General features: G+C 43.9%; 1 protein-coding gene across 9 annotated transcripts in view; it reads left to right on the top strand.

Moving 5' to 3' along the window:
• LOC138657175 (nuclear body protein SP140-like protein) overlaps positions 1 to 25140 on the top strand; it is a 78697-nt gene that overhangs the window by 16953 nt on the left and 36604 nt on the right. For 5 of the 9 annotated variants that reach the window (XM_069744778.1, XM_069744777.1, XM_069744784.1 and 2 more), the window contains exons 5-14: positions 1740 to 1909; positions 8928 to 9081; positions 9707 to 9888; positions 10298 to 10448; positions 16464 to 16508; positions 17401 to 17412; positions 17933 to 17968; positions 19393 to 19467; positions 23244 to 23303; positions 24884 to 24943. In XM_069744778.1, coding sequence (XP_069600879.1) covers positions 1740 to 1909; positions 8928 to 9081; positions 9707 to 9888; positions 10298 to 10448; positions 16464 to 16508; positions 17401 to 17412; positions 17933 to 17968; positions 19393 to 19467; positions 23244 to 23303; positions 24884 to 24943 — 945 coding nt within the window. The remainder of the gene's footprint in view (positions 1 to 1739; positions 1910 to 8927; positions 9082 to 9706; positions 9889 to 10297; positions 10449 to 16463; positions 16509 to 17400; positions 17413 to 17932; positions 17969 to 19392; positions 19468 to 23243; positions 23304 to 24883; positions 24944 to 25140) is intronic. The other 4 variants (XM_069744781.1, XM_069744780.1, XM_069744779.1 and 1 more) reach the window with 3 other exon arrangements.

Below are 25140 nucleotides of genomic sequence, written 5' to 3' on the forward strand. Positions count from 1 at the left end.
TGATGATAATAGCATTAAAACATTTTTTTTTTTTAAATATACATATTTGGTATCGCTGTGTTCATAAAAGCCCGATATATCAAAATATAAAGTAAATAACCAGATTGGTAAATGGTGTAAGAACAAAATGGAAGCAAAACACCAGAGTTACTTTTTTTTGGTTGTCACAACATTGTATTAAAATGCAATAAGAGGTGGTCAAAAACGACAGCTCTGAGCGCAAAAAAATAAACCCTCACACAGCCCAAATCCCCATTTTGTCTAAAACCAGTCCTGCTTGTTTAAGCAAGTTCCTTGGATGCAACAGCGCGGACAATGAGGAGATAGTTGTATTTAACCAACACTATTTATTTAATTAACAAAAAAAGAAAAATCTAGAAAAGTGTCTGTAAAAACTTCTGATCGTTACACTGGCCCTCGTGGGGGTCAGTGGTATTTCTCGCTAGGCCACAAGTCCTAGATATGCAAGTCACTGGGTGTACAGTGTGCTTGTCGCACTGGCCATCTATGTTCCCTGAAGCACAGCCCCAGCAAACACCCTGTACCGTACATCTATGCTGGAAGTAACGGCCCACAAGAACGGTAATCTGCTACAGCCGGATCATCTCCCAAGCCTGGTTTGAATTTGGTCACGTTCTTCTACTGGCGCTGGTCATAGACTTCAACTGGCGCAGATATTCCTCACAGCTCAGGCCTTCTCTGATATCTGACCGGACTATTCAGCAGTGATGGTGGCTGTAAGCCCACTTAAGTCACACAACCTGTCCTGGTACAGGTTCTGGCACTAATAGTCTCTTCTCGGCCAGGCCTTTTATAATCCATAGCTGCGACACAGGCACAATCTGACCTGGTGTCCTCTTTAAACTCCTCCTGTGGGAACACGGGTTCCCACTATCAAGTTCTTACTACTGTAATTCTTTCTTTACTTTCACTTTCGCCTTTGACCAGCCAATGGCTGTGTTCGCTCTTCCAAATCAGGAGGTAAGTAATGCAGGTGATATAGCATCTATGAATACCTGCCATGATGGATTCCAAATCGTCAATCTACTTCAATAGGACAGGTGTATAATGCCTGCCGACTGTGCGCATCTGGGTAGACGTATCGGCAGGGATCGTACACCTGTCCTATTAGGATACAATGCCAATTGTGCATATGTCATGGCAGGTATTTGCAGACCCTGCGTCATCGACACTGCTCACATTCTGATGCAAAAGTGGTACCAGACAACCCCTTTACTTTGCATTGCCACTGCTGGGGTCCTGGCAATTAGAAGTCAAATGATCAAAAAGTAGCATGCCATTGTATTAGGGTGCATCTTTATAGAATTAAAATATTATGACTTTCGCTGCAAATTTGAAGACAATCTGCAGCAAAAAATGTGCATGGAAAATTTTGTTGTAGATTTTATCGCATGCATTACAAACGCCGACCTGAACACAAAAAATGAACATGCTGCCAATGTAAATTCTGCACCGCAGATCAGTTTGCAAAAAGCAAGTGCGCATGGCTGTGTTCGAAACTGGCATAGCAGTGACTAGAGGGAGAGCCTGCGCATACACTGCCACCTCGTCCTGTCACTGCGGCCAGGCACCAGTGGGAAAAGGTGACAGTAGACCTGTGTTCTGGAAATTGGTTCAGGTGCCAAAAGGCGAGACAACCCCCTTCAACATCTAAGAAGGTCTTAAAAGGGACACTGTGTAAAATTCATATTAACACTCGTTTGGGATCTTCCGCACAGAATACACAGAGGGAAAATACCGGTACGGCATCCACAGTACGGCTGATACTGAAAAAGATCCGCTGATATTTGCCCAAGAAAAAGTTCCGATCTGTTTAACTATTACAAATAAATTTCCATTTCTGCATGGATTGCAAGATCTTACAATTCTCTCGGAATCCGAGTCTCTGGTAAGATTTAATATTTCTGTGTTTTTGGGTTAGTTTTTAAGAATTAAAATGGTTAAGCAACCTCTAAAATAAAAATGTAAAAATAACTGATAATGTGATGAAGTAAACACTATTTCCCTGCTGATCCACCGGTGGTGCTCTAATGGTCCTCCCATTCCTCCCCTATATACAGTATGATGGCCCCACAACTCCCTATATACAGTATGATTGTCCCATAGCTCTCATATATGCAGAATGATGCTCCTTATACGCAGTATGATGGCCCCACAGATCATCTACATACAAATCGCCCAAAGTGACCAATAATAATAATAATCTTTATTTTCATATAGCGATAACATTCCGCAGCGCTTTTACAGTTTTGCAGACATTATCATCACTGTTTCCGATGGGGCTCACAATCTAAATTCCCTATCAGTATGTATTTGGAATGTGGGAGGAAACCGGAGACCCCGGAGGAAACCTACGCAAACACGGGGAGAACATACAAACTCCTTTCAGTATGGGAGCCCTACAGCCCCCTATTCACAGTATGTTTACCACAGTTCCCCAGTATACAGTATGATTCACCCACAGCTCCCTATATATAGGATGATGGCCCTAGAGTCCCCTTATTTAGCTACTATATGGTGGCCAGATTCTAACGCATCGGGTATTCTAGAATATGTATGTAGTTTATTTATGAAGTTTTCAGAATAATGCAATGAATACACCGGATTCGGCTGGCCGGGCGTGACCAATTAGCGAAGCGCGGTTAAAATTCCGTGCCAATTCGCGGCCGGACTGTGCCTGTCGCTGATTGTTCGCGGCCGCGAACAATCAGTGAAGCCAAGGCCGGCTCCAGGTTTTTGAGGGCCTCGGGCGAAAGAGTCTCAGTGGGCCCCCCTCTTTAACACATACCATGATTCATGATGCACAGATACAGCAGAGAAATATACCACAGCCCACATAGCATATAGCACAGCACGTAGCATATAGCACAGCACGTAGCATATAGCACAGGCCCCATAGTATATAGCACAGGCCACGTAGTATATAGCACAGCACATGTAGCATACAGCACAGCCCACGTAGCATATAACAGCCACGTAGCATATAGCACAGCCACATATTATATAGCACAGCCACGTAGTATATAGCACAGCCACGTAATAAATAGCACAGCCACGTAGTAAATAGCACAGCCCACATAGTGTATAGCACAGCCCACGCAGTGTATAGCACAGCCCATGCAGTATATAGCACAGCCCACGCAGTGTATAACACAGCCCATGTAGTATATAGCACAGCCCACGTAGTATATAACACAGCCCACACAGTGTATATCACAGCCCACGTAGTATATAACACAGCCACGTAGTATATAGCACAACGATGTAGTATATAGCACAGCCCATGTAGTATTTAACACAGAGACGTAGTATATAACACAACCCACGCAGTATATAACACAGCCCACGTAGTATATAGCAATGTGGGCACCATATCCCTGTTAAAAAAAAAAAAAAAATTAAAATAAAAAGTTATATACTCACCTTCCGGCGGCCCCCGGATCCAGGCGAGGCGTTTAGCGATGCTCCTCGCGACGCTCCAGTCCCAAGAATGCATTGCGGTCTCGCGAGATGATGACGTAGCGGTCTCGCGAGACCGCTACGTCATCATCTCGCGAGACCACAATGCATGGCCCGGAGCGTCGCGAGGAGCGGGAAAGGCGCCGAAAGATGAGTATATAATGATTTTTTTTAGTATCTTTTACATTAGATCTTTTTACTATTGATGCTGCATAGGCAGCATCAATAGTAAAAAGTTGGTCACACAGGGTTAATAGCAGCGTTAACGGACTGCGTTACACCGCGGCATAACGTGGTGTAACGCAGCCATTAACCCTGTGTGAGAGCTGACTGGAGGGGGCACTGACAAAGAGTAGGAAGGGGCGAATTCGCGGCCAGAATGAGCCAATCGCTGATTGGTCGTGGCCTGCCGGTCGCGACCAATCAGCGACGCGGGATTTCCGTGACAGACAGACAAACAGACGGAAGTGCCCCTTAGACGATTACACATATAGATAAATCACTTCAATGTCCTTGCCTGTAAGGCCCTTTTGATGCAAAACAATGATGACTTGATGACTGCACGTTTCCTTTGAGGTAACCATGATTAACAGAAGAAAGCAATGATTTCAAACACCAGCCTCATTTTAATGCAAACTGTCTGCTCTTATCACTCTGTCATTCAGAATGTATTATATCAGCTGCCTTGTCCCTGTTAACGCTTTCTCCTGAGCTAATGAAAAGATTATTGAAATGATGTAAATGGGCCATTTTGTGGAAGGGCTGAAATTCAGCGACAATAGGAGTTTTGTGATTTTTAAGTGAATTTTAATGTGTCGGGGTCTTGGGTTCAAATCCCACTAAGGACAACATCTGTCAGGATTTTTGTAAAGTTCTTTTGTGTAATTTTGGGTTTCCTCTGGGTTCTCCAGTTTCCTCCCAATCACATACTGATGGGGAATTTTAGATTGTGATCCTCAATGGGGACAGTGATGATAATGTCTGCAAAGTGCAGTGGAATTTAATAGAGCTATATAATAATCAATAATATCATATTTTTTAAATCAATAATATAATAGTAAAAATATATAATAATAATACCTATATGATCACTATTCATAACCATCTTAACCCTTTAACGACCGCCGATACGCCTTTTAACGGCGGCAGTTAAGGGTACTTAAACCACAGCGCCGTTAATTAACGGCGCTGTGAAAAAAGTGAATAGTGCCCCTCAGAGTCGGATTTTCTCTGGGGTCTCGGTTGCCGGGGGTAGCCGAGACCCCAGAGAACATGATTCAGTGTTTTTTTACCGACCGCCGAGTTGCGATCGCCGGTAATTAACCGTTTACCTGCAGTCGCAAAAAAAACCCCAAAACGCGATTTCCCATTTAATTTCTCTGTCCTCCGATGTGATCGCACTTCAGAGGACAGAGAAATGGGGTCCCCAGTAGCCCCCCGATACTCACCTGTCTCCCCCGGTGCTCCTCGTGGCTCCCGATGGGCGCCGCCATCTTGTTCCGGCCGAAAAATGGGCAGTGCGCCTGCCGGCCGGCACCTGTAGGATCTTTGGGGTCGCGGCTGCCAGGGGTAGCCGAGACCCCAGAGAACATGATTGGGGTCAGTTTTTACCGACCCCTGTTTTGCGATCGCCGGTAATTAACCGTTTATCGGCGGCCGCAAAAGAAAAAAAAAAAGTGGTGTGTTATTCTCTGTCCTCTGATGTGATCGCACATCAGAGGACAGAGAAAAAGGGGGATTCAGGGACCCTGTTATACTCACCGGTGTCCCTGGGTCCTCCTGTGTCCCCTCCTGCCCACCGGCTTCTTCATCCGGTAAGAAAAAGGCGGGCGCATGTGCAGTGCGCCAGCCATGATCTGCCGGCCGGCAGCTAGAGGAGTTGGGGCTAAATTTAGGGTTAGGGTTGGGGCTAAATTTAGGGTTAGGGCTAGGGTTGGGGCTAAATTTAGGGTTAGAGCTAAATTTAGGGTTAGGGTTGGGGCTAAATTTAGGGTGAGGGCTAGGGTTGGGGCTAAATTTAGGGTTAGGGTTGGGGCTAAATTTAGGGTTAGGGTTGGGGCTAAAGTTAGGGTTAGGGTTGGGGCTAAATTTAGGTTTAGGGCTGGGGCTAAATTTAGGGTTAGGGCTACATTTAGGGTTAGGGCTAGGGTTAGGCTTCTTTCACACTTGCGTCAGTATGGGGCCGTCGCAATGCGTTGGCCCGACATACCGACGCACGTTGTGAAAATTGTGCACAATGTGGGCAGCGGATGCAGTTTTTCAACGCATCCGCTGCCCAGTCTATGTCCTGGGGAGGAGGGGGCGGAGTTACGGCCACGCATGCGTGGTCGGAAATGGAAGACACAACGTGCAAAAAAAGTTACATTGAATGCTTTTTTGTGATGACGGTCCACCAAAACACAACGAATCCAGTGCACGACGGACGCGATATGTGGCCATCCGTCGCGATCCGTCGGCAATACAAGTCTATGGGCAAAAAAAACGCATCCTGTGGGCACATTTGCAAGATCCGTTTTTTTGTCCAAAACGACGGATTGCGACGGATGCCACAAGAAGCAAGTGTGAAAGTAGCCTTAGGGTTAGGGTTGGGGCTCAAGTTAGGGTTAGGTTTGGGGCTAAATTTAGGATTAGGGCTAGGGTTAGGGTTGGGGCTAAAGTTAGGGATAGGGTTGGGGCTAAAGTTAGGGCTAGGGTTGCGGCTAAAGTTAAGGTTAGAGTTGGGGTTAGGGTTTGGGTTGGTATTAGGGTTAGGGTTGGCATTAGGGTTACGTTTGGGATTAGGGTTAGGGTTCGGAATAGGGTTAGGGGTGTATTGGGATTAGGGTTAGGTTTGAGGTTAGGGTTGACATTAGGATTAGGGGTGTGTTGGATTTAGGGTTTTGATTAGGGTTATGGTTAGGGTTGAGATTAGGGTTGTTTTGGGGTTAGGGTTGTGATTATCGTTAGGGTTGTGATTAGGATTATGGATCGGGTTGGGATTAGGGTTAGGGGTGTGTTGGGGTTAGGGTTGGAGTTAGAATTGGGGGGTTTCCACTGCTTAGGTACATCAGGGGGTCTCCAAACACGACAGCCAATTTTTCGCTCAAAAAGCCAAATGGTGCTCCCTTCCTTCTGAGCTCTACCGTGCGCCCAAACAGTGGTTTATCCCCCACATATGGGGCATGAGCGTACCCGGGATAAATTGGAGAACAACTTTTGGGGTCCAATTTCTCTTGTTACCCTTGTGAAAATAAAAACTTGGGGGCTAAAAAATCTTTTTTGGTGGAAAAAAAATATTTGTTATTTTCACGACTGCATTATAAACTTCTGTGAAGCAGTTGGGGGTTCATAGTGCTCACCACACATCTAGATAAGCTCTTTGGGGGGTCTAGTTTCCAAAATGGGGTCACTTGTGGGGGGTTTCTACTGTTTAGGTACATCAGGAGCTCTGCAAATGCAACATGACGCCCGCAGACCATCCCATCAAAGTCTGCATTCAAAGCGGCGCTCCTTACCTTCCGAGCCCCGATGGGTGCCCAAACAGTGCCCCCCCACATGTGGGGTATCAGCATACTCAGGACAAACTGGTCAACAGATTTTGGGGTCCAATGTCTTCTGTTACCTTTGAGAAAATAAAAAATTGCAGGCTAAAAAATCATTTTTGAGGAAAAAAAAAGGATTTTTTATTTTCACGTCTCTACGTTATAAACTTCCGTGAAGCACCTGGGGGTTTAAAATGCTCACCACACATCTAGATAAGTTCCTTAAGGGGTCTAGTTTCCAAAATGGTGTCACTTGTGGGGGGTTTCCACTGTTTAGGCACACCAGGGGCTCTCCAAACGCGACATGGCGTCAGATCTCAATTCCAGCGAATTCTACATTGAAAAGTAAAATGGCGCTCCTTCACTTCCAAGCTCTGCGGTGCACCCAAACAGGGGTTTACCCCCACATATGGGGTATTGGCGTATTCAGGAGAAATTGCTTAACAAAATTTATAGTTAAATTTCTGTTTTTACACTTGTGAAAATAAAAAAAAATGGTTCTGAAGTAAAATGTTTGCAAAAAAAAGTTAAATGTTCATTTTTTCCTTCCACATTGTTTCAGTTCCTGTGAAGCACATAAAGGGTTAATAAACTTCTTGAATGTGGTTTTGAGAACCTTGAGGGGTGCAGTTTTTAGAATGGTGTCACACTTCGTTATTTTCTATCATATAGACCCCTCAAAATGACTTCAAATGTGATGTGGTCCCTAAAAAAATGGTGTTGTAAAAATGAGAAATTGCTGGTCAACTTTTAACCCTTATAACTCCCTAACAAAAAAATTTTGTTTCCAAAATTGTGCTGATGTAAAGTAGAAATGTGGGAAATGTTATTTATTAACTATTTTTTTGTGACATATCTCTCTGATTTAAGGGCATAAAAATACAAAGTTTGAAAATTGCAAAATGTTTAAACATTTTCGCCATATTTCCGTTTTTTTCATAAATAATCGCAAGTAATATCGAAGAAATTTTACCACTAACATGAAGTACAATATGTCACGAAAAAACAGTGTCTGAATCAGCGGGATCCGTTGAAGCGTTCCAGAGTTATAACCTCATAAAGTGACAGTGGTCAGAATTGTAAAAATTGGTTTGGTCATTAAGTACCAAATTGGCTCTGTCACGATGGCTAGGGTCACATTACGTTCTGTGACCGCGTTTAACGGACTACGTTACACTGCGGCATAACGCGGTGTAACGTAGTCCGTTAACGCCGCCATTGCCTGCAATGTCGAACGCATCGCTAGCGCACGCCCACATTGGGCGTGCGCTAGCGATGTGCCGTCATTTGAGTGACGGACAGCGATTGCTGCTTGCAGCATTCGCGGTCCGTTCCTCGCTAGCGCAGATCAGTGATCTGCGCTAGTGGGATCGGCTAACGCGATCCCTTTTGGGACATTGCGTTAGCGCAGTCCGTAGAGCTATGCGCTAAACGGACTGCCCTAACGCAATGTGACCCTAGCCTAAGGGGTTAAGTTAATGCAAATTGCCACTTTAAAAATTAAAGCAGCAAACTTTGTAAATAAATAAATAAATTTGTGTCAGTCTCAAAACATTTAGCCTTGACTATATACACCGCTCCGATGAATGCAGTGGTGCCACCTACTGGTGGCTGCAGAAAGCAAGAATATTTCTAATTTGCATCAGATAAAGGAAGCAGTATTTCTTTAAAAAAAAAAATCCACATACAAACAATTTTTTTTTTTTTTTGGGTGGCGGAGGAAAGATGAATGGCTGAGGGGCATTTTAAGTTTTGCTTTGGAGGCCTATGACTCCTATATATGCTGCTGGTATACAAAATATTAGTTCTACCTATTTCGTTGATAGAAGATACCATGGAGGAGATGTGTCGATGTAAATGATGTTGTACATAACAAGAAATGGTTTTAGCGGAGAATTGATTTTTAAGACTTGCTATCTTTTCCAGAAACTGCAGGCTGATGAGAGGCCGGTCAGTCGTGTCATATATGAATCGTTATCATTAATCGAGAAGAAAGACATGAAATTAAATATAGTGTTTGAGTACATATTCCAGCAGTGTTACCTGAAGCTGTATCCTGGTCTACAAGACATACTACAAGGTACGTAACGTCCATGTTCTGCCTATACCTGACATTGAGGAGGCGCTACAAGCACCGACAACCTCTATCTATCTATTCCATATATCTATAGATATATATACGGTGTATATATATATATATATATATATATATATCTATTAAATAAATAAATTATATATATATATATAATCAGTCTGGAAATGGCATCGGCCGCGCCTGCGCATTAGTAGCTGTCAGTGTATATAGAGGTGATACGATAGCTGCTACTGCGCAGGCAGCGCCATCTTGTTAGAGAAAAAATATTGCCTGCTCCAAGATGGCGCCGCCTGCGCAGTAGCATCTATTGGATTGCCGATAGATGCTACTGCACAGGCACGGCTGGCGCCGTCTTAGTGGAGATAATTTACGGCGCTTTGACGGCAGAAACGCGTCATGTTTTACATTAGACGGCAGAAACGCGTCAGGTTTTTATATCCTTGGAATCCATGTTTTTAAAGATTTTCCAATACATTTTTGATATAATTTATTCATTATTGGATGGATGTGCCAATATTTTTTTTCCTCCTCACAATTTCCTAATCGTTCAGATACGAAAACCCGGGTTCACTTTGATAAATCAATGACGACGTTGCATCTTTCCCCACAGAACCAAATGGAGAGTTTGGTGCACCATTCAATGGAGGACAGTACCCGTCCTTTAATATCGCCACGGATCTACTTGAATTCTTCGAGCACAATAAAATGTATATATGTGAAGCCGTAAACGAGCGTTTTCCTTTTCTACATGGATTACATGATTTAGAGCTGCTTTCTCACAAGCAGTTGTTGGTAAGTTGATATCTTCTCCTTAGGACTATTTGGGTATAGGGACAAATACAGGGACTGAAGAACACGATTTTATCCTCCCATCGGCTGAAAGGAGCCGTATGGATACGCTCAGGGTTTTCATGCGTAGCGTACATCACAAACCTCACGGGTCGATATCGGGCCATTCCGGGCCGATACCTGTGACTGTGATGGCCGTCAGTCCACACACCTCTAGAATAGTTTGCCATTTGTTTACACCCTTGGTTGGAGGGTGAGATCCCAGTTAGCTGCATGGCTTATGTACAGGCTCGGACTGTCCCATAGAGTAACCGGGCAATCCCCTGGTGGGCCCCCAATCCCTTTGTATGTGCAGTACTTGGGAATAAAACTTAAATCCTATCATTCTTACTATGAATCTGTGTCTTTGCAGAAACTTCTGGCAGATAGAAGGTTGACCACACAGGTGCTATATGACGCTCTGTGTGACATTCAGGATATAAAGGACGTTGAAAGCTTTTTTGCCTACCTCTTCCAAGAATTCTACCTCAAGCTGTACCCCAAGCTCCATACAATCCTGAAATGTAGGTCACCTGTTTAATGCAAAAGTATCTTGGAATTGTACAACTAGTTGCATGCTACAAACATTCGAGGTAGGAATTGAGCAACTTTGCAAACGGGCCTCAATTTGGTGTACGCAGCTCCTCCGCAGATCTATGTGTATCCACGGTTACAGACTACAAACCCTGTGTGTAGTCTGATGCTGCAGTGAAGTTATCTGCCTTTTCCACCATTGTCTAAGAGTTTGCAAGAAGCACCGAGCAGCCTGAGAACATGAACGCAGAATAAGACCACACAAAGGATCAAGCGTATTGGCTTGGTATATTTTTGCATCATTTCTTGTTGGTGTGCACCTAAACTAAAAAAATAATCAACTTTTTGTTTATTATTTTTTTTTTGTGTGTGTGTGTGTATACAGTTCCTACGCAGGCCTATATTTCTCCATAGTTACAGACTAAAAAAAAGTCTCTAATTATCCGATAGTATAATCATGAGTTCCTTCACTTCCTCTACCCAATCTTCATCTTAACACATGGTCAATCTCATAACAGCAAGGGTATTTTTTCAGGCCTTAACCATGGACACACACAGGCCAGTAAAGGAGCTGCATACACCAAATATCAGAAGCTTTTTTATGGCTTTATTGATTATTTTAGATTGTTGTAAAAGTATACGTACCCTTTAAAGGGAATCTGTCAGCTCCTTTAGACTTCCCGAACCACCACCATCATATATTTAATTGATTATAACCTTCTTTGCTAGTCATTTTATTGTCTTGCTGATTTCTGCATTTGCCAAAAATCAATGTCATACCTTTGGTCGCAATATTCTAATACTAGGTGACTAGTTGTGGGAGAGTTGTTTTCCCCAGACTAATCATGTTATTGTAAGGAGGTGAAGCACAAGAAGAGTCCGGGGGCGGTTACCTTCGTGCCTGGAACCATTGAGCTGTGCTACAGGTTACCCAGGGGGCAGTCTTAGAGACTGTGACAGGAAGGAAGCCAGGCAGAGAGCGAAAAAGGCGCGCACGCAAGGGTCAGAGCAGCGTGAGTGGCGGTCAGAGCAGCGGTCAGAGCAGGACGCAGCTGCACTCCGGGAAAGAGGGAGAGCTCCCGGTCAGAGGATAAATACAGGGAGATCGCCCAAAAAGACTGCATCTTGTGAGTACCTGAAAGCAGAATCTGCTGTGACTGGAGAGGGGCACCTTGACACCCGTGCGGAGACAGTGGCCCGTGCAGAGACTGTGACCCTTGGTACCCACGGTACCAGTGCAGAGCCCTTGATTCCTGTTGAGAGACTTATTAATAGACTGACCATCATTTTCCCGGGATAGGCTGTGCTGTAAAAGTTAAAGACTCAGAGCCGGTGTATATCACATTAACTCTCGAAACCCCAGGCAGCGGGTTCCTACAGACTACTCAGCCCACGGACAACAGAGGAATGACGGCACTAGGGAATGCCAGATATTTCTTCACATTAAACTTGGCCAGCGGCTACTGGCAGGTGCCCATGTCTGAGCAAGACCAAGCCAAGACTGCTTTCATCCTTCCGATGGGACTGTATGAGTTTGACCAGATGTCCTTCGGCCTAGCAAACGCCCCAGGAACATTTCAGCGACTCATGGAGAGATGTCTGGGAGACTTGAACTTTGAAGCCACTTTAATTTACTTGGATGATATCATCGTCTTTGCCCCCACCTTTGAGAAGCACCTGCAGAGACTAGAGCAAGTTCTGAGTCGGCTACAGAAGTACGGCTTGAAAGTGAATCCCCAGAAATGTCACCTCTTCTGTACCGAGATTGAATACTTGGGACACGTTGTCTCCGCTGAGGGGGTGAGGCCTTCCCAGGAGAAGATCGCTGCGGTACAAGAGTGGCCAACTCCAAAAACTGTGAAAGATGTACGTGCGTTCCTGGGACTCACAGGATACTTCAGACGCTTCGTAAAAGACTTTATGCGCCTTGCTAATCCACTCCAGGAGTTGTTGAGGGGGGTGCCCTCTTGCGCCAAAAGCAGGAACATACAGTGGGGGAAGCGTCAGGAAGAGGCATTCTTGGCTTTGAAGAAGGCTTTGACGGAGGCCCCCGTGCTGGCCTACGCCGACTTCTTGCACACTTATGGGAGCCTGCAGGGCCTCGGGGCCGTACTATCGCAGATGCAGGATGGTAAAGAGCGCGTCATGGCATACGCCAGTCGGGCTTTGCATGACTCGGAAAAGAATTCTGAAAACTACAGTTCCTTTAAGCTGGAGTTGTTGGCGCTGGTGTGGGCAATGACTGAGAAGTTCGCGGAATTCTGGCTGGCTCAGAAGTTCATGTACGCACCGATAACAATCCGTTGACCGATCTTGAGGATGCCAAGTTAGGGGCCCTAGAACAACATTGGTGGCCCAAATGGCCAAGTTCCGTTACAGAATTTCGTATAAAAGTGGAGCTGAGAATGTTCATGCGGATGCATCGCAAACCAGCACCCAGCCCGGATGAAGAACTGGAAGATGTGGAGGTTCCAGGTTTTGGAGAGACTGCCAGGACGGTGGCAGCGACGCAGGAAATTGAACAGGAAGAGGCCTGTGTGAATTTGCTGGAGCAGCCCCGCGATGAGTGGGTCCGAGTGCAGCAGGAGGATCCGGAGATAGCTTAGTTGAAAAGGTGGGTCGTGTCTGAACAAATGCCCAATCGGCATGAGAGAAAGTCCATGTCACCTGAAGTACTGAAGATGCTACGCCAGTGGGAGAGGCTCCAGTTGCGGGATGGTATCCTGTACCGGAAGGTATTCCTGCAAACAGAACTCAGTCTTGTATGGCAGACGGTGATTCCCTCGTCCTTGATAATCAGGTAGCTAAGGAAGCACATGAGAAAGGAGCACACTTTGGGCCAGAAAAAACTTTCCAGTGGTTACAGCGCCTATTTTATCATCCCCACTTAAGGAACGTTGTGGAGAAAGTATGTCAGCAATGCAGAAGTTGTGAGCTGGTCAAACCACCAGAACAACGAGCTCCCACAGAGACGGTGAGGTCTTCTGGCCCCATGGACCTACTGGCAATAGATTACAATTGGACCAGCACACCAAGGTTATGAGCATTTTTTAGTGATGATAGACCACTTTACTAAATTTGCCGTAGTGACGCCCACGCGGGACCAGACTGCCGAGTCTGCTGCTCATGCAATCTGCAAACACTTCATACAGGTGTATGGGTGTCCCAAGCGCATCCATTCTGATCAAGGGGCCTGCTTCCTCGGAAGAGTGATGGAGGAGCTGCACCAACTGTACAAAATCGATAAGTCCCGGACCACCCCTTATCATCCACAGGGGAATGGTGCTTGTGAAAGTTTTAACTGCACTCTAATTCAAATGCTGAGGACACTGGAAGAGGACCAGAAGGCGAAGTGGACTGAATTGGTCTGGGCATATAACAATCGGAAACACAGCACCACCGGATTCACCCCCTACTCTTTGTTCTTTGGCCAACCCGGGAAGGGGCTGGCAGAGCTGGAGCCGGAACCCGAGGAGGACTACCCACGGACGGGGGTGTACTTCTGGGTTCAAGAACATCGTCTTCGGCTGCGGACAATTCAACGTCTAGTGCAGAACCGGCTGCAAGAATTGGAGCATCCCCAGGTAGCTCCTCAAAAGGAGACAGCCCTGCGGCCTGGAGACCGAGTCTTAGTGAGGGAAAAATGCCCACACTACAAACTAGAGTACCAATGGGAGAAAAGGCTGTACCGAGTGAAGCAGCGGCTTGGCAACGGGGGTCCCGTTTATGAGGTCCAGCCCGAAACGGAAGGGGGACTCCCACCCGCACACTGCACAGGAATATGTTGCGTCCATGTTTGTCTCGAGATCCTGAATCGGTGGAATTGGCTCCAGCGCCCCCACCGGCTGCCCCAGTGATCAATGTTGATATGGAAGATGAGGAAGACTCCCAACCTCTCCCAGGGAACCCAGAAACAGGGCTGGTGCCTGAAACTACCAACATATCAGAGGAAACCTCGACTCCTCGCACAGCAGTTGACACCACCGCCCCTGCTGATTTGAGACACTCTCAACGTTCAACGGCTGTTGTACCCCCTGTTCGCTACAATCAGGACGAGTTCATTTGGCAGCAGATTGTGCAAGGACTGGAAGATTGCCAACAGGAACTCCTGAAAATCTCGCCCGTGGAATGGCGAGCAGAAGGAGGGAGGGAATGTAAGGAGGTGAAGCACAAGAAGAGTCCGGGGTGGTTACCTTCTCGGCTCCATGCCTGGAACCATTGAGCTGTGCTACAGGTTCCCCAGGGGGCAGACTTAGAGACCGGGACAGGAAGGAAGCTGGGCAGAGAGCGAAAAAGGCGCGCGCGCAAGGGTCAGAGCAGCGTGAGCGGCGGTCAGAGCAGCGTGAGCAGTGGTCAGAGCAGGACGCAGCTGCACTCCAGGAAAGAGGGAGAGCTCCCGGTCAGAGGATAAATACAGGGAGATTGCCCAAAAAGACTGCATCTTGTGAGTACATGAAAGTAGACTCTGCTGTGACTGGAGAGGGGTACCTTGACACTCGTGCGGAGACAGTGGCCCATGCAGAGACTGTGACCCCTGGTACCCACTGTACCAGTGCAGAGCCCTTGATTCCTGTTGAGAGACTTATTAATAGACTGACCATCATTTTCCCGGGATAAGCTGTGCTGTAAAAGTTAAAGACTCAGAGCCGGTGTATATCACATTAACTCTCGAAACCCCAGGCAGCGGGTTCCTACAGACTACTCAGATTCCTAAGAGCACAGTGGCCTCCATAATCCTTAAATGGAAGAAGTTTTGGACCACCAGAATTCTCCCTAGACCTGGCCGTCCAGCCAAACTGAGCAATCGTGGGAGAAGAGCCTTGGTGAGAGAGGTAAAGAAGAACCCCAAGATCACTGTGACTGAGCTCCAGAGATGCAGTAGGGAGATGGGAGAAAGCTCCACAAAGTCATCTATCACTGCAGCCCTCCACCAGTCAGTCCTTTATGGCAGAGTGGCCCGACGGAAGTTTCTCCTCAGTGCAAGACATATGAAAGCCCACATAGAGTTTGCTGAAAAACAAATGAAGGACTCCCAGACTATAAGAAATAAGATTCTCTGGTCTGATGAAATGAAGATAGACCTTTTTGGTGATAATTCTAAGCGGTATGTGTGGAGAAAACCAGGCACTGCTCATCACATCCCAACAGTGAAACATGGTGCTGGTGGCATCATGCTATGGGGGGTGTTTTTCAGCAGCAGGGGCAGGATGACTGGTTGCCATTGAAGGGAACATGAATGCGGCCAAGTACAGAGATATCCTGGATGAAAGCCTCTTCCAGAGTGCTCTGGACCTCAGACTTAGCCGAAGGTTCACCTTCCAACAAGACAATGACCCTAAGCATACAGCTAAAATAACAAAGGAGTGGCTTCAGAACAACTCTGTGACCATTCTTGACTGGCCCAACCAGAACCCTGACCTAAATACAATTGAGCATCTCTGGAGAAACATGAAAATGGCGTCCACCAACGTTCACGATCCAACCTGACGGAACTGGAGAGGATCTGCAAGGAAGAATGGCAGAGGATCCCCAAATCCAGGGGTGAAAAACTTGTTGTATCATTCCCAAGAAGACTCATGGCTGTACTAGCTCAAAAGAGTGCTTCTGCTCAATACTGAGCAAAGGGGCTGAATACTTATGACCATGTGATATTTCAGTTTTTCTTTTTTAATAAATTTGCAAAAATTTCTACATTTGTTTTTTTTTTAGTCAAGATGGGGTGCAGAGTGTACATTAATGAGAAAAAAAAGAACTTTTCTGAATTTACCAAATGGCTGCAATGAAACAAAGAGCGAAAAATTTAAAGGGGTCTGAATACTTTCCGTACCCACTGTATATTTTAGCATTTAATAGAAAAAAAAGTCTGCAAAGTCGGCTTACCGTAGTAATTAAAAGGAATGAATTGTTTTGTAATTATTTTTATTTTTGCATAAAGTAGAAAACATGCAAAATGCCTAAACATAAGTCACATATGTTTTCTTAAAATCAATTAATGTATTTTGTAGGTTTAAACGTAGCGTTGTCCTTGGATGTCTGTCCGCCTACTCCAGGTATTTACCCACAAATCACTTACCATCCCAAATTGATCTATCTCTGATCACAAACTTACAGATATTCAATGGATGCCAAACGCAAGGTCATTTCGATGTTCATTATGCAAAGGAAAATCATGACATATTACAGGTTCCATGGCTGTGAAAAACATATATACCAGTTACCAGTGCATTATTTTATGCTGCTCAGAAAGAGTGACGGCCGCCGTGATGGACTTGTGTGGACCGTTCATTCCTCAGCAGGAGAAAAGTGTCTCGAATAATTGCTGGAAATTTCCAATTTTTTTTTATAACCTATTCCCTTTTTAAAAGAGTATTCTTAAGTGTGAAAGTTATTCCCTCCATGGGATAAGAGACGGTCTCCGGATCGCTGAGGGTCTGACCGCTTGAACCCCCACCGATCCCAAGAACCGAATGGACCGGTGGTCAATCATGTGTGCTGTCGCTCCACTAATTCTTAATGGGGCCACCGGATATTGCCAAGTGTTGCGCTCGGCTGGTCTTCAGCACTCCTATAAGGATTAACGGAGCGCTTGTGTGCATAATTGACCACCACTCCATCCACGTAGGGCTCTTCAGAGCGCCTCTTCCTAGGGTTCCATTAGTGATCTGGAAGTTCTTCTGTATTTCATGAATAACTTCCAAATTTGAGAATACCCCACCCGCCTGCAATGACCCACAGTCAGGTGTCGTCTACATAAACTTTGCCCCTTGTTCTGTTCCATAGTAACTCGGAATTTGCCAAGATTGTGTCTGAAAAATTGGGATAGTCCCAGCAAATGTGGAACTGTTGGCAGCTGCCAAATCTTCTGATCATTTTGTATAAAACTTATATCTACCCTTATACTTTTCAAAGCTGTAATATTAACATTTTAATATTCTGTTTTAGTATCCCGTTCAGATAGTAACATAGTAACATAGTTAGTAAGGCCGAAAAAAGACATTTGTCCATCCAGTTCAGCCTATATTCCATCATAATAAATACCCAGATCTACGTCCTTCTACAGAACCTAATAATTGTATGATACAATATTGTTCTGCTCCAGGAAGACATCCAGGCCTCTCTTGAACCCCTCGACTGAGTTCGCCATCACCACCTCCTCAGGCAAGCAATTCCAGATTCTCACTGCCCTAACAGTAAAGAATCCTCTTCTATGTTGGTGGAAAAACCTTCTCTCCTCCAGACGCAAAGAATGCCCCCTTGTGCCCGTCACCTTCCTTGGTATAAACAGATCCTCAGCGAGATATTTGTATTGTCCCCTTATATACTTATACATGGTTATTAGATCGCCCCTCAGTCGTCTTTTTTCTAGACTAAATAATCCTAATTTCGCTAATCTATCTGGGTATTGTAGTTCTCCCATCCCCTTTATTAATTTTGTTGCCCTCCTTTGTACTCTCTCTAGTTCCATTATATCCTTATAAAAGCACTGAAGCATCCAAACGACCAATCGCAGGTTTTTATGTCACCTTACTTATTGCTGTAATATACTTATTTCCTTATATTTCGTTATCACCTTCACAGCAAACTCTACGTAAACATAGCGGACAGAGGAAATTCTTGCACAAGAACTTACATAAAGACTGAATTCCCACTGGATTTACCATATTCAAATCCATAGATCTCCATTCGCCAAACCAGAGGCCGAAAGAATGTCCTTTTGACCTCCGTTTTGGCGATGAAGAGTACTGACGTGCTGCCGTTGCCTTATTGAAGTATTGCATTATATTGTACAAATGATTTGAAATCTCCTGGAAAGACTTAAAAAAAAGAAAAGAAAAAAAAAAGTGAAAGAAAAAAAATACCGTAGTTTAAATTGCTCCCTTGTTACCAACTGAAGAATGAAAAACATATAAAAAATAAAAATATTTCATATCACCGTATCCATAATAGTCCAATCTATTAAAATATAAAATTATTTAACCAAAAAGGTAAGCACCATAAATCAAAATGATAACTGCTTGAATTGTCTTGTTTTTTGGGGTTGCTGTACCTCCCTCCAAACATTCAAACTCTGTACAGTTCCTTAAAATGGTGCTAATACACCTGGGCACATTAAAAAAAAAAAAAAAAAAGGAACTTTTACACAGCTCCATCAGAAAATAAAAATATAATGGGTCTCTGTAAATGGCAACACAAACCAAAAATATACAATTTATTTTGTTTTATTATTTTACAAAGGTCAGATTTTTTTACCGCACGATGAACGCCATAAATCATATAACCCAAACAATGGAATTGCCTTTCTTTTCACCAGTTCACCTCACTTGAATTTTTTTTATTCCCATTTTTAGTATCATATTATTGTTGTGGCACGTACACTTGTTAAATTGGACTAGTAAATAAGTTGTGCAAAAGAAAAGGTTATCTTTAAGTTGTTTTTTTATTAAAAAAAAAAATGTCTAAAAATAAATATAACATAACTCTATTTAATGAGCTGTGCGCTCTGACCTTCTATCCCTAAGCTGTAAAATTCTAAAATGGCCGCTGCATGCCCTGCCATCTTCTTTTATAGTGGCTCTGATAGTCACCTCTGATTGATGGCATTCAATCATGTGATGCGTTGGCTGCAAGGCATTATGGGTATGCCTTTGAGGCTGATGCAATCCACAGCAGTGTGTGAAACGGTGATGGGTATTTTTTATTTTTATTTTGTTTTTGATATTTAATCGAATCTAAAAGTTTTCAAATTCTGAGCGGAATAATTCAATTCTAATATATAGGAAATATATTATATCATCTCTTGTGTTTAACCTACACTAGACACTAGATTTTAATTTTTTAAAACCCTTCAAGACATGGCTGTTTTCTCTATAAATCAGATCTTATCATAATTTAATTTTGTATTGTAATTTAATATTATTTTTTTACCTTTTTAAGATTCTCGATTTTCAGAGATGGTGAAAAATGAAACTATGGAAGAATTTGAGGAGAGCTCCAATGAACCATCCACAGGTAAATTCCCATCAGTAAATGAATCTTCAAGGCTAACACAGGCTTCATCTCCGTTATATTCGTGTAACTCAACTCGTCTACAACCATACAGACGCGTATCCCAGGGCACAATTTACAATTTTTAACAGGACCCATCATCCAAAAATGACATTTTCTTTAAAAATGTTTTTTTCTGTTAACCCCTTCCCGACCTGTGACACAGCGTATGCGTCATGAAAGTCGGTGCCAATCCGACCTGTGACACACATGCTGCGTCACAGAATAATCGTGTCCTGCAAGTCAGGTGAAAGGGTTAACTGTAATTTCACCCGACCTGCAGGGACAGGGGGAGTGGTACTTCAGCCCAGGGGGGGTGGCTTCGCCCCCCCGTGGCTATGATCGCTCTGATTGGCTGTTGAAAGTGACACTTTCACTTTCAAGCAGAGCAATCATAATATTTCTCCAAAGAAAATTGGTGAAATATTACAATCCAGACATGGCCAATGCTGCAATATCATCGGCCATGGCTGGAGACCACGATCTGCCACCGCCACTGATCTCCTCCCCTCTGTCCTCCCATCCGCTCCCCCCGCAGTCCGATCTCACCCCCCCGTGGTCCGATCCCACCCCCTCATACTTACCAAGCTCCGGTGTCCCTCCCGGTGTCCGTCCGTCTTCTCCATGGGCGCCGCCATCTTCCAAAATGGCGGGCGCATGCGCAGTGCGCCTGCTAAATCTGCCGGCCGGCAGATTCATTCCATGTACATTTTGATCACTGTGATAGATTCTATCACAGTGATCAAAATATAAAAAAAATAGTACATAACCCCCTCTTATCACCCCCATAGGGAGGGAAAATAATGAAATAAAGAAAATATATTTACTTTTAGTTTTCCACTAGGGTTAGGGTTAGAACTAGGGTTAGGGTTGCAGTTAGGGTCAGGGTTGCAATTAGGGTTGGGGTTGCAATTAGGGTTAGAATTAGGGCTAGGGTTGCAATTAGGGTTAGAATTAGGGTTAGGGTTAGAATTAGGGTTAGGGTTGCAATTAGGCTATGTGCACACGGTGCGGATTTGGCGGCTGTGGATTCGTAGTAGTTTTCCATCACGTTTACAGTACCATGTAAACCTATGGAAAACCAAATTCGCTGTGCCCATGGTGCGGAAAATACAGCGCGGAAACGCTGCGTTGTATTTTCCGCAGCATGTCAATTCTTTGTGCGGATTCCGCAGCGTTTTACACCTGTTCCTCAATAGGAATCTGCAGGTGAAATCCGCAAAAAAAAAACACTGGAAATCCGTTCTAAATCCGCAGGTAAAACTCAGTGCGGATTTTTCAAAAACGGTGTGGAAAAATCCTCACACAAATCCGCAACGTGGGCACATAGCCTTAGGGTTAGGGTTGGAATTAGGGTTAAAGTTGGGGTTAGGCTTGTGGTTAAGGTTATGGTTAGGGTTGGGATTAGGGTTAGGGGTGTGTTGGGGTTAGGGTTGTGGTTAGGGGTGTGTTGGGGTTAGGGTTGTGATTAGGGTTAGGAGTGTGTTGGGGTTAGTGTTGGAGTTAGAATTGAGGGGTTTCCACTGTTTAGGCACATCAGGGGTCTCCAAACGCGACATGGCGCCACCATTGATTTCAGCCAATCTTTCGTTCAAAAAGTCAAATGGTGCTCCCTCCCTTCCGAGCCCCGACGTGTGCCCAAACAGTGGTTTACCCCCACATATGGGGTATCAGCGTACTCCGAACAAACTGAACAACCTTTGGGGTCCAATTTCTCCTGTTACCCTTGTGAAAATAAAAAATTGCTTGCTAAAAAATAATGTTTGAGGAAAGAAAAATGATTTTTTATCTTCACGGCTCTGCATTATAAACTTCTGTGAAGCACTTGGTGGTTCAAAGTGCTCACAGCACATCGAGACTAGTTCCTTGGGAGGTCTAGTTTCCAAAATGGGGTTACTTGTGGGGGAGCTCCAATGTTTAGGCACACAGGGGCTCTCCAAACACGACATGGTGTCCGCTAACGATTGGAGCTAATTTTCCATTCAAAAAGTCAAGTGGCGCTCCTTCCCTTCCGAGCCCTGCCGTGCGCCCAGATGTGAGGTATCGGTGTACTCAGGAGAAATTGCCCAACAAATTTTAGGATCCATTTTATCATGTTGCCCATGTGAAAATGAAAAAAATTGAGGCTAAAACAAATTTTTTGTGAAGAAAAAAAAAAAAAAAGTACTTTTTCATTTTTACGGATCAATTTGTGAAGCACCTGAGGGCTCAAAGTGCTCACTATGCATCTAGATAAGTTCCTTGGGGGTCTAGTTTCCAAAATGGGGTCACTTGTGGGGAGCTCCAATGTTTAGGCACACAGGGGCTCTCCAAACGCGACATGGTGTCCGCTAACGATTGGAGCTAATTTTTCATTCAAAAGTCAAATGGCGCTCCTTCATGTTATTTATTAACTATTTTGTGTCACATAACTCTCTAGTTTAACAGAATAAAAATTCAAAATGTGAAAATTGCAAAATTTTCAACATTTTCCCAAATTTGCATTTTTTTCACAAATAAATGCAAAAATTATCGACATAAATTTACCACTAACATGATGCCCAATATGTCACGTAAAAACAATCTCAGAACCGCTAGGATTCGTTGAAGCGTTCCTGAGTTATTACCTCATAAAGGGACACTGGTCAGAATTGCAAAAAATGGCCAGGTCATTTAGGTCAAAATAGGCTGGGTCATGAAGGGGTTAAATCTATTTTTTTTTTTGGGGGAGGCATGGATAGGGTGCAATTTTTTTCCCTCCATTTCATAATCTCTATTAAAAAATAAAAAACATAAATTTTACAATTTTCACATTAAGGCTTTTTTAGACTCTAAGGTCTCTTTTCGTTAAGACTGGCTTCTCATACACCAGTCTAAATGATGGTCGTGCAGGAATAAGCTGCGCACGCCACTTAATGAATTTGGTGTATCTTATCGGTGGTGTACGTCTCAATGCTCCTCATCAGAAATGTTACTCCAGGCAAGGACTTGAGTTCATTTATTTATTTTACTTATATAGCTCCATTAATTTCACAGCACTTTACAGACGTCAACATCTGTCCTCATTAGGGCTCACAATGCAAGTGCCCTTTCAGTTTGTCTTTGGAAGGTGAAGGAAACCAGAGGAAACTGACCCAAAGACGGGGAGAACATGCTAAAGCCGGCCGAACCTGCCAATATCGATGGGTTTGGTCGACCAAACAACATGGGAGATGTCAATTGGGAGAAAAGCCACCAAAAGATATCTCTGCTAGCGGCTTTCTCATGAATAACACAGGAATGTTCAGCCGAACGAGTGCTCCTTTGCAAAAAAAGAAAGTAGGCCAAGAAAGCTGCTGGCCGAATAATCGGTCAAAGCATTGTTCGACTGATGATCACTATCTAATGCGTATGACTGGCTTAGCTCTGACCTTTTATAATTTGGGCCCCCATGCAGGAGTGGGCTCTCTACTCCACTTATATGAGAAGTAGTTGGCACAATACATTTGTTTCACCATGTACAGAAAAAAAATCATCTCAACTTTCATTTAACAAACTAATGATCCATTTATTATTATACAGAAACATAGGAAAATTTGTGAATGAGGGTAATGTGATATTTGCATGTAGCTGAACAGTGGGCATTCCAGAGTCAATGTTACTGGTGGGCCCTTGGCTTCCCAGTCTGGAACTTCTCGGATTTCTACACATTCACAAATTATTCTATCTCCTCACTAGCTCGCAGAACTTATCTTGTGTCATTAGATTTTCTTCTGTTGCAGTGTTATATGAAGATGAAACCAATGACATTGAGGAGAATGATTACAATGAGCCTTCCAGAGGTGGATATCTTTTTTTTTTTTTTTTTTTTTAATGTGGTCATGGTTGTATGATTTTGGTTTTGCAGCAGTTAAAACTATGTAAAATTAATCATAAAATCATAGAATGTTAGAGTTGGAAGGGACCTCCAGGGTCATCATGTCCAACCCCTGCTCAGTGCAGGATTCACTAAACCATCTCAGACAGATGTCTGTCCAGCCTCTGTTTGAAGACTTCCATTGAAGGAGAACTCACCAATTCTTGTGGCCGCCTGTTCCACTCATTGATCACCCTCACTGTCAAAAAGTTTTTTCTATTATCTAATCTGTATCTTCTCCCTTTCAGTTTCATCCCATTGCTTCTTGTGCTTCCATGTGCAAATGAGAATAATGATGATCCCTCTACACTGTGACAGCCCTTCAGATATTTGTAGACCACTATTAAGTCTCCTCTTAGCCTTCTTTTTTGCAAGCTAAACATTCCCAGATCCAGATCCTTTAACCGTTTTTTTGGGGGACATCATACTTTGTAGTCCGCTCACCATTCTGGTAGCTCTTCTCTGAACTTGTTCCAGTTTATGAATGTCTTTTTTAAAATGTGGTGCCCAGAAATGGACACAGTATTCCAGATGAGGTCTGAACAAGGAGGAGTAGAGGGGGATAATTACTTCACGTGACCTAGACTCTATTCTTCTCTCAATACATCCTAGAACTATGTTTACCTTTATTGCTGCTGCATCACGCTGCGACACTTATTGTCTGTATTCATCTCTTTCTGTCATCTCACATATTTGGCCACCCATCTATTCAGATGAGGAATTTTAGAGCTCTCGGACCCTCATGGATCAGCAAATTATGATTTATCCTGTGGATATGTGATAATTTGCGATGTTGGGAACAACCCTTTAAGCTGCTGCCTCACAATTAAGACTCCTTTCCATATGTTCTGTTAAGACGTATGGACTTAATAGAGCATGATGCCCCACTTGGGACCTCCACACGCTGTACACGGCAGAACAGGAAGCCATTCTGTAAAGGTGACCATACATGTTATCTGGCAACCAATTTTGGTGTGATCCCTGATCATCTAATGCATATGGGGGACTTCTAACACTGACAGATGACAGAGGAAGGAAAGAAAGATTGGGTATGTTGGATTTCAACATGACCTGTCCTTCGTTTGCAAGGGAGATGAGCCACTGATAAAGATGCTATGCAGCAGTGTATTGCCATTTTCTCATAAAAAAATGATGTGCAGTGGTGTAACTTTCGCACCCATGCCCTGGAGATTAGGGGGCACCAAAAAGCTCCCTTTTGGCCCATATGAGAAGACCAGTTCTATTCATAACCTAGCCTTTTTGCAGATATTGCATTTTATTGGATATTGCTGGTTTCTTGGACCATCACTTATTTGAATCACCGGCATGTCATTCTATATTTGGATGCCTTGGCATTGCAACTTGGCTCATTATTTTTTTTACAAAACCGAATGAAATCCTGTATAATTCAGTATTTCACTAAATAACCTATCACTATATGTTTTGGACCTACGTGTGCTTATTTTATAATGTTTAAACTACTTTTTTTATTATCTGTTTTTAAAGTGTCTGCAAAAGAAAAAACTCTGGCCCTACCTGAACCGGACTTCATGGATCCTTCCCCCAGTTAGTACTACAACACTGTGGCTCTTGACTACCACAGGAATAGTGTTTTTTTGTCTCCATTTGGGTCATCGGGCTTCCCAACTCCATATTTAAGGTGTTGGTGGTTGTCTCCATCCATCTTCTTGTTAATTATCTAATTCTTCACTTTCCTTCCCAATTGCTTAGTTATCTACTTCTTCACTTTCCTTTCCAATTGC

Source organism: Ranitomeya imitator, chromosome 1 (assembly GCF_032444005.1).
Source record: "Ranitomeya imitator isolate aRanImi1 chromosome 1, aRanImi1.pri, whole genome shotgun sequence".
Lineage (NCBI taxonomy): Eukaryota > Metazoa > Chordata > Amphibia > Anura > Dendrobatidae > Ranitomeya > Ranitomeya imitator.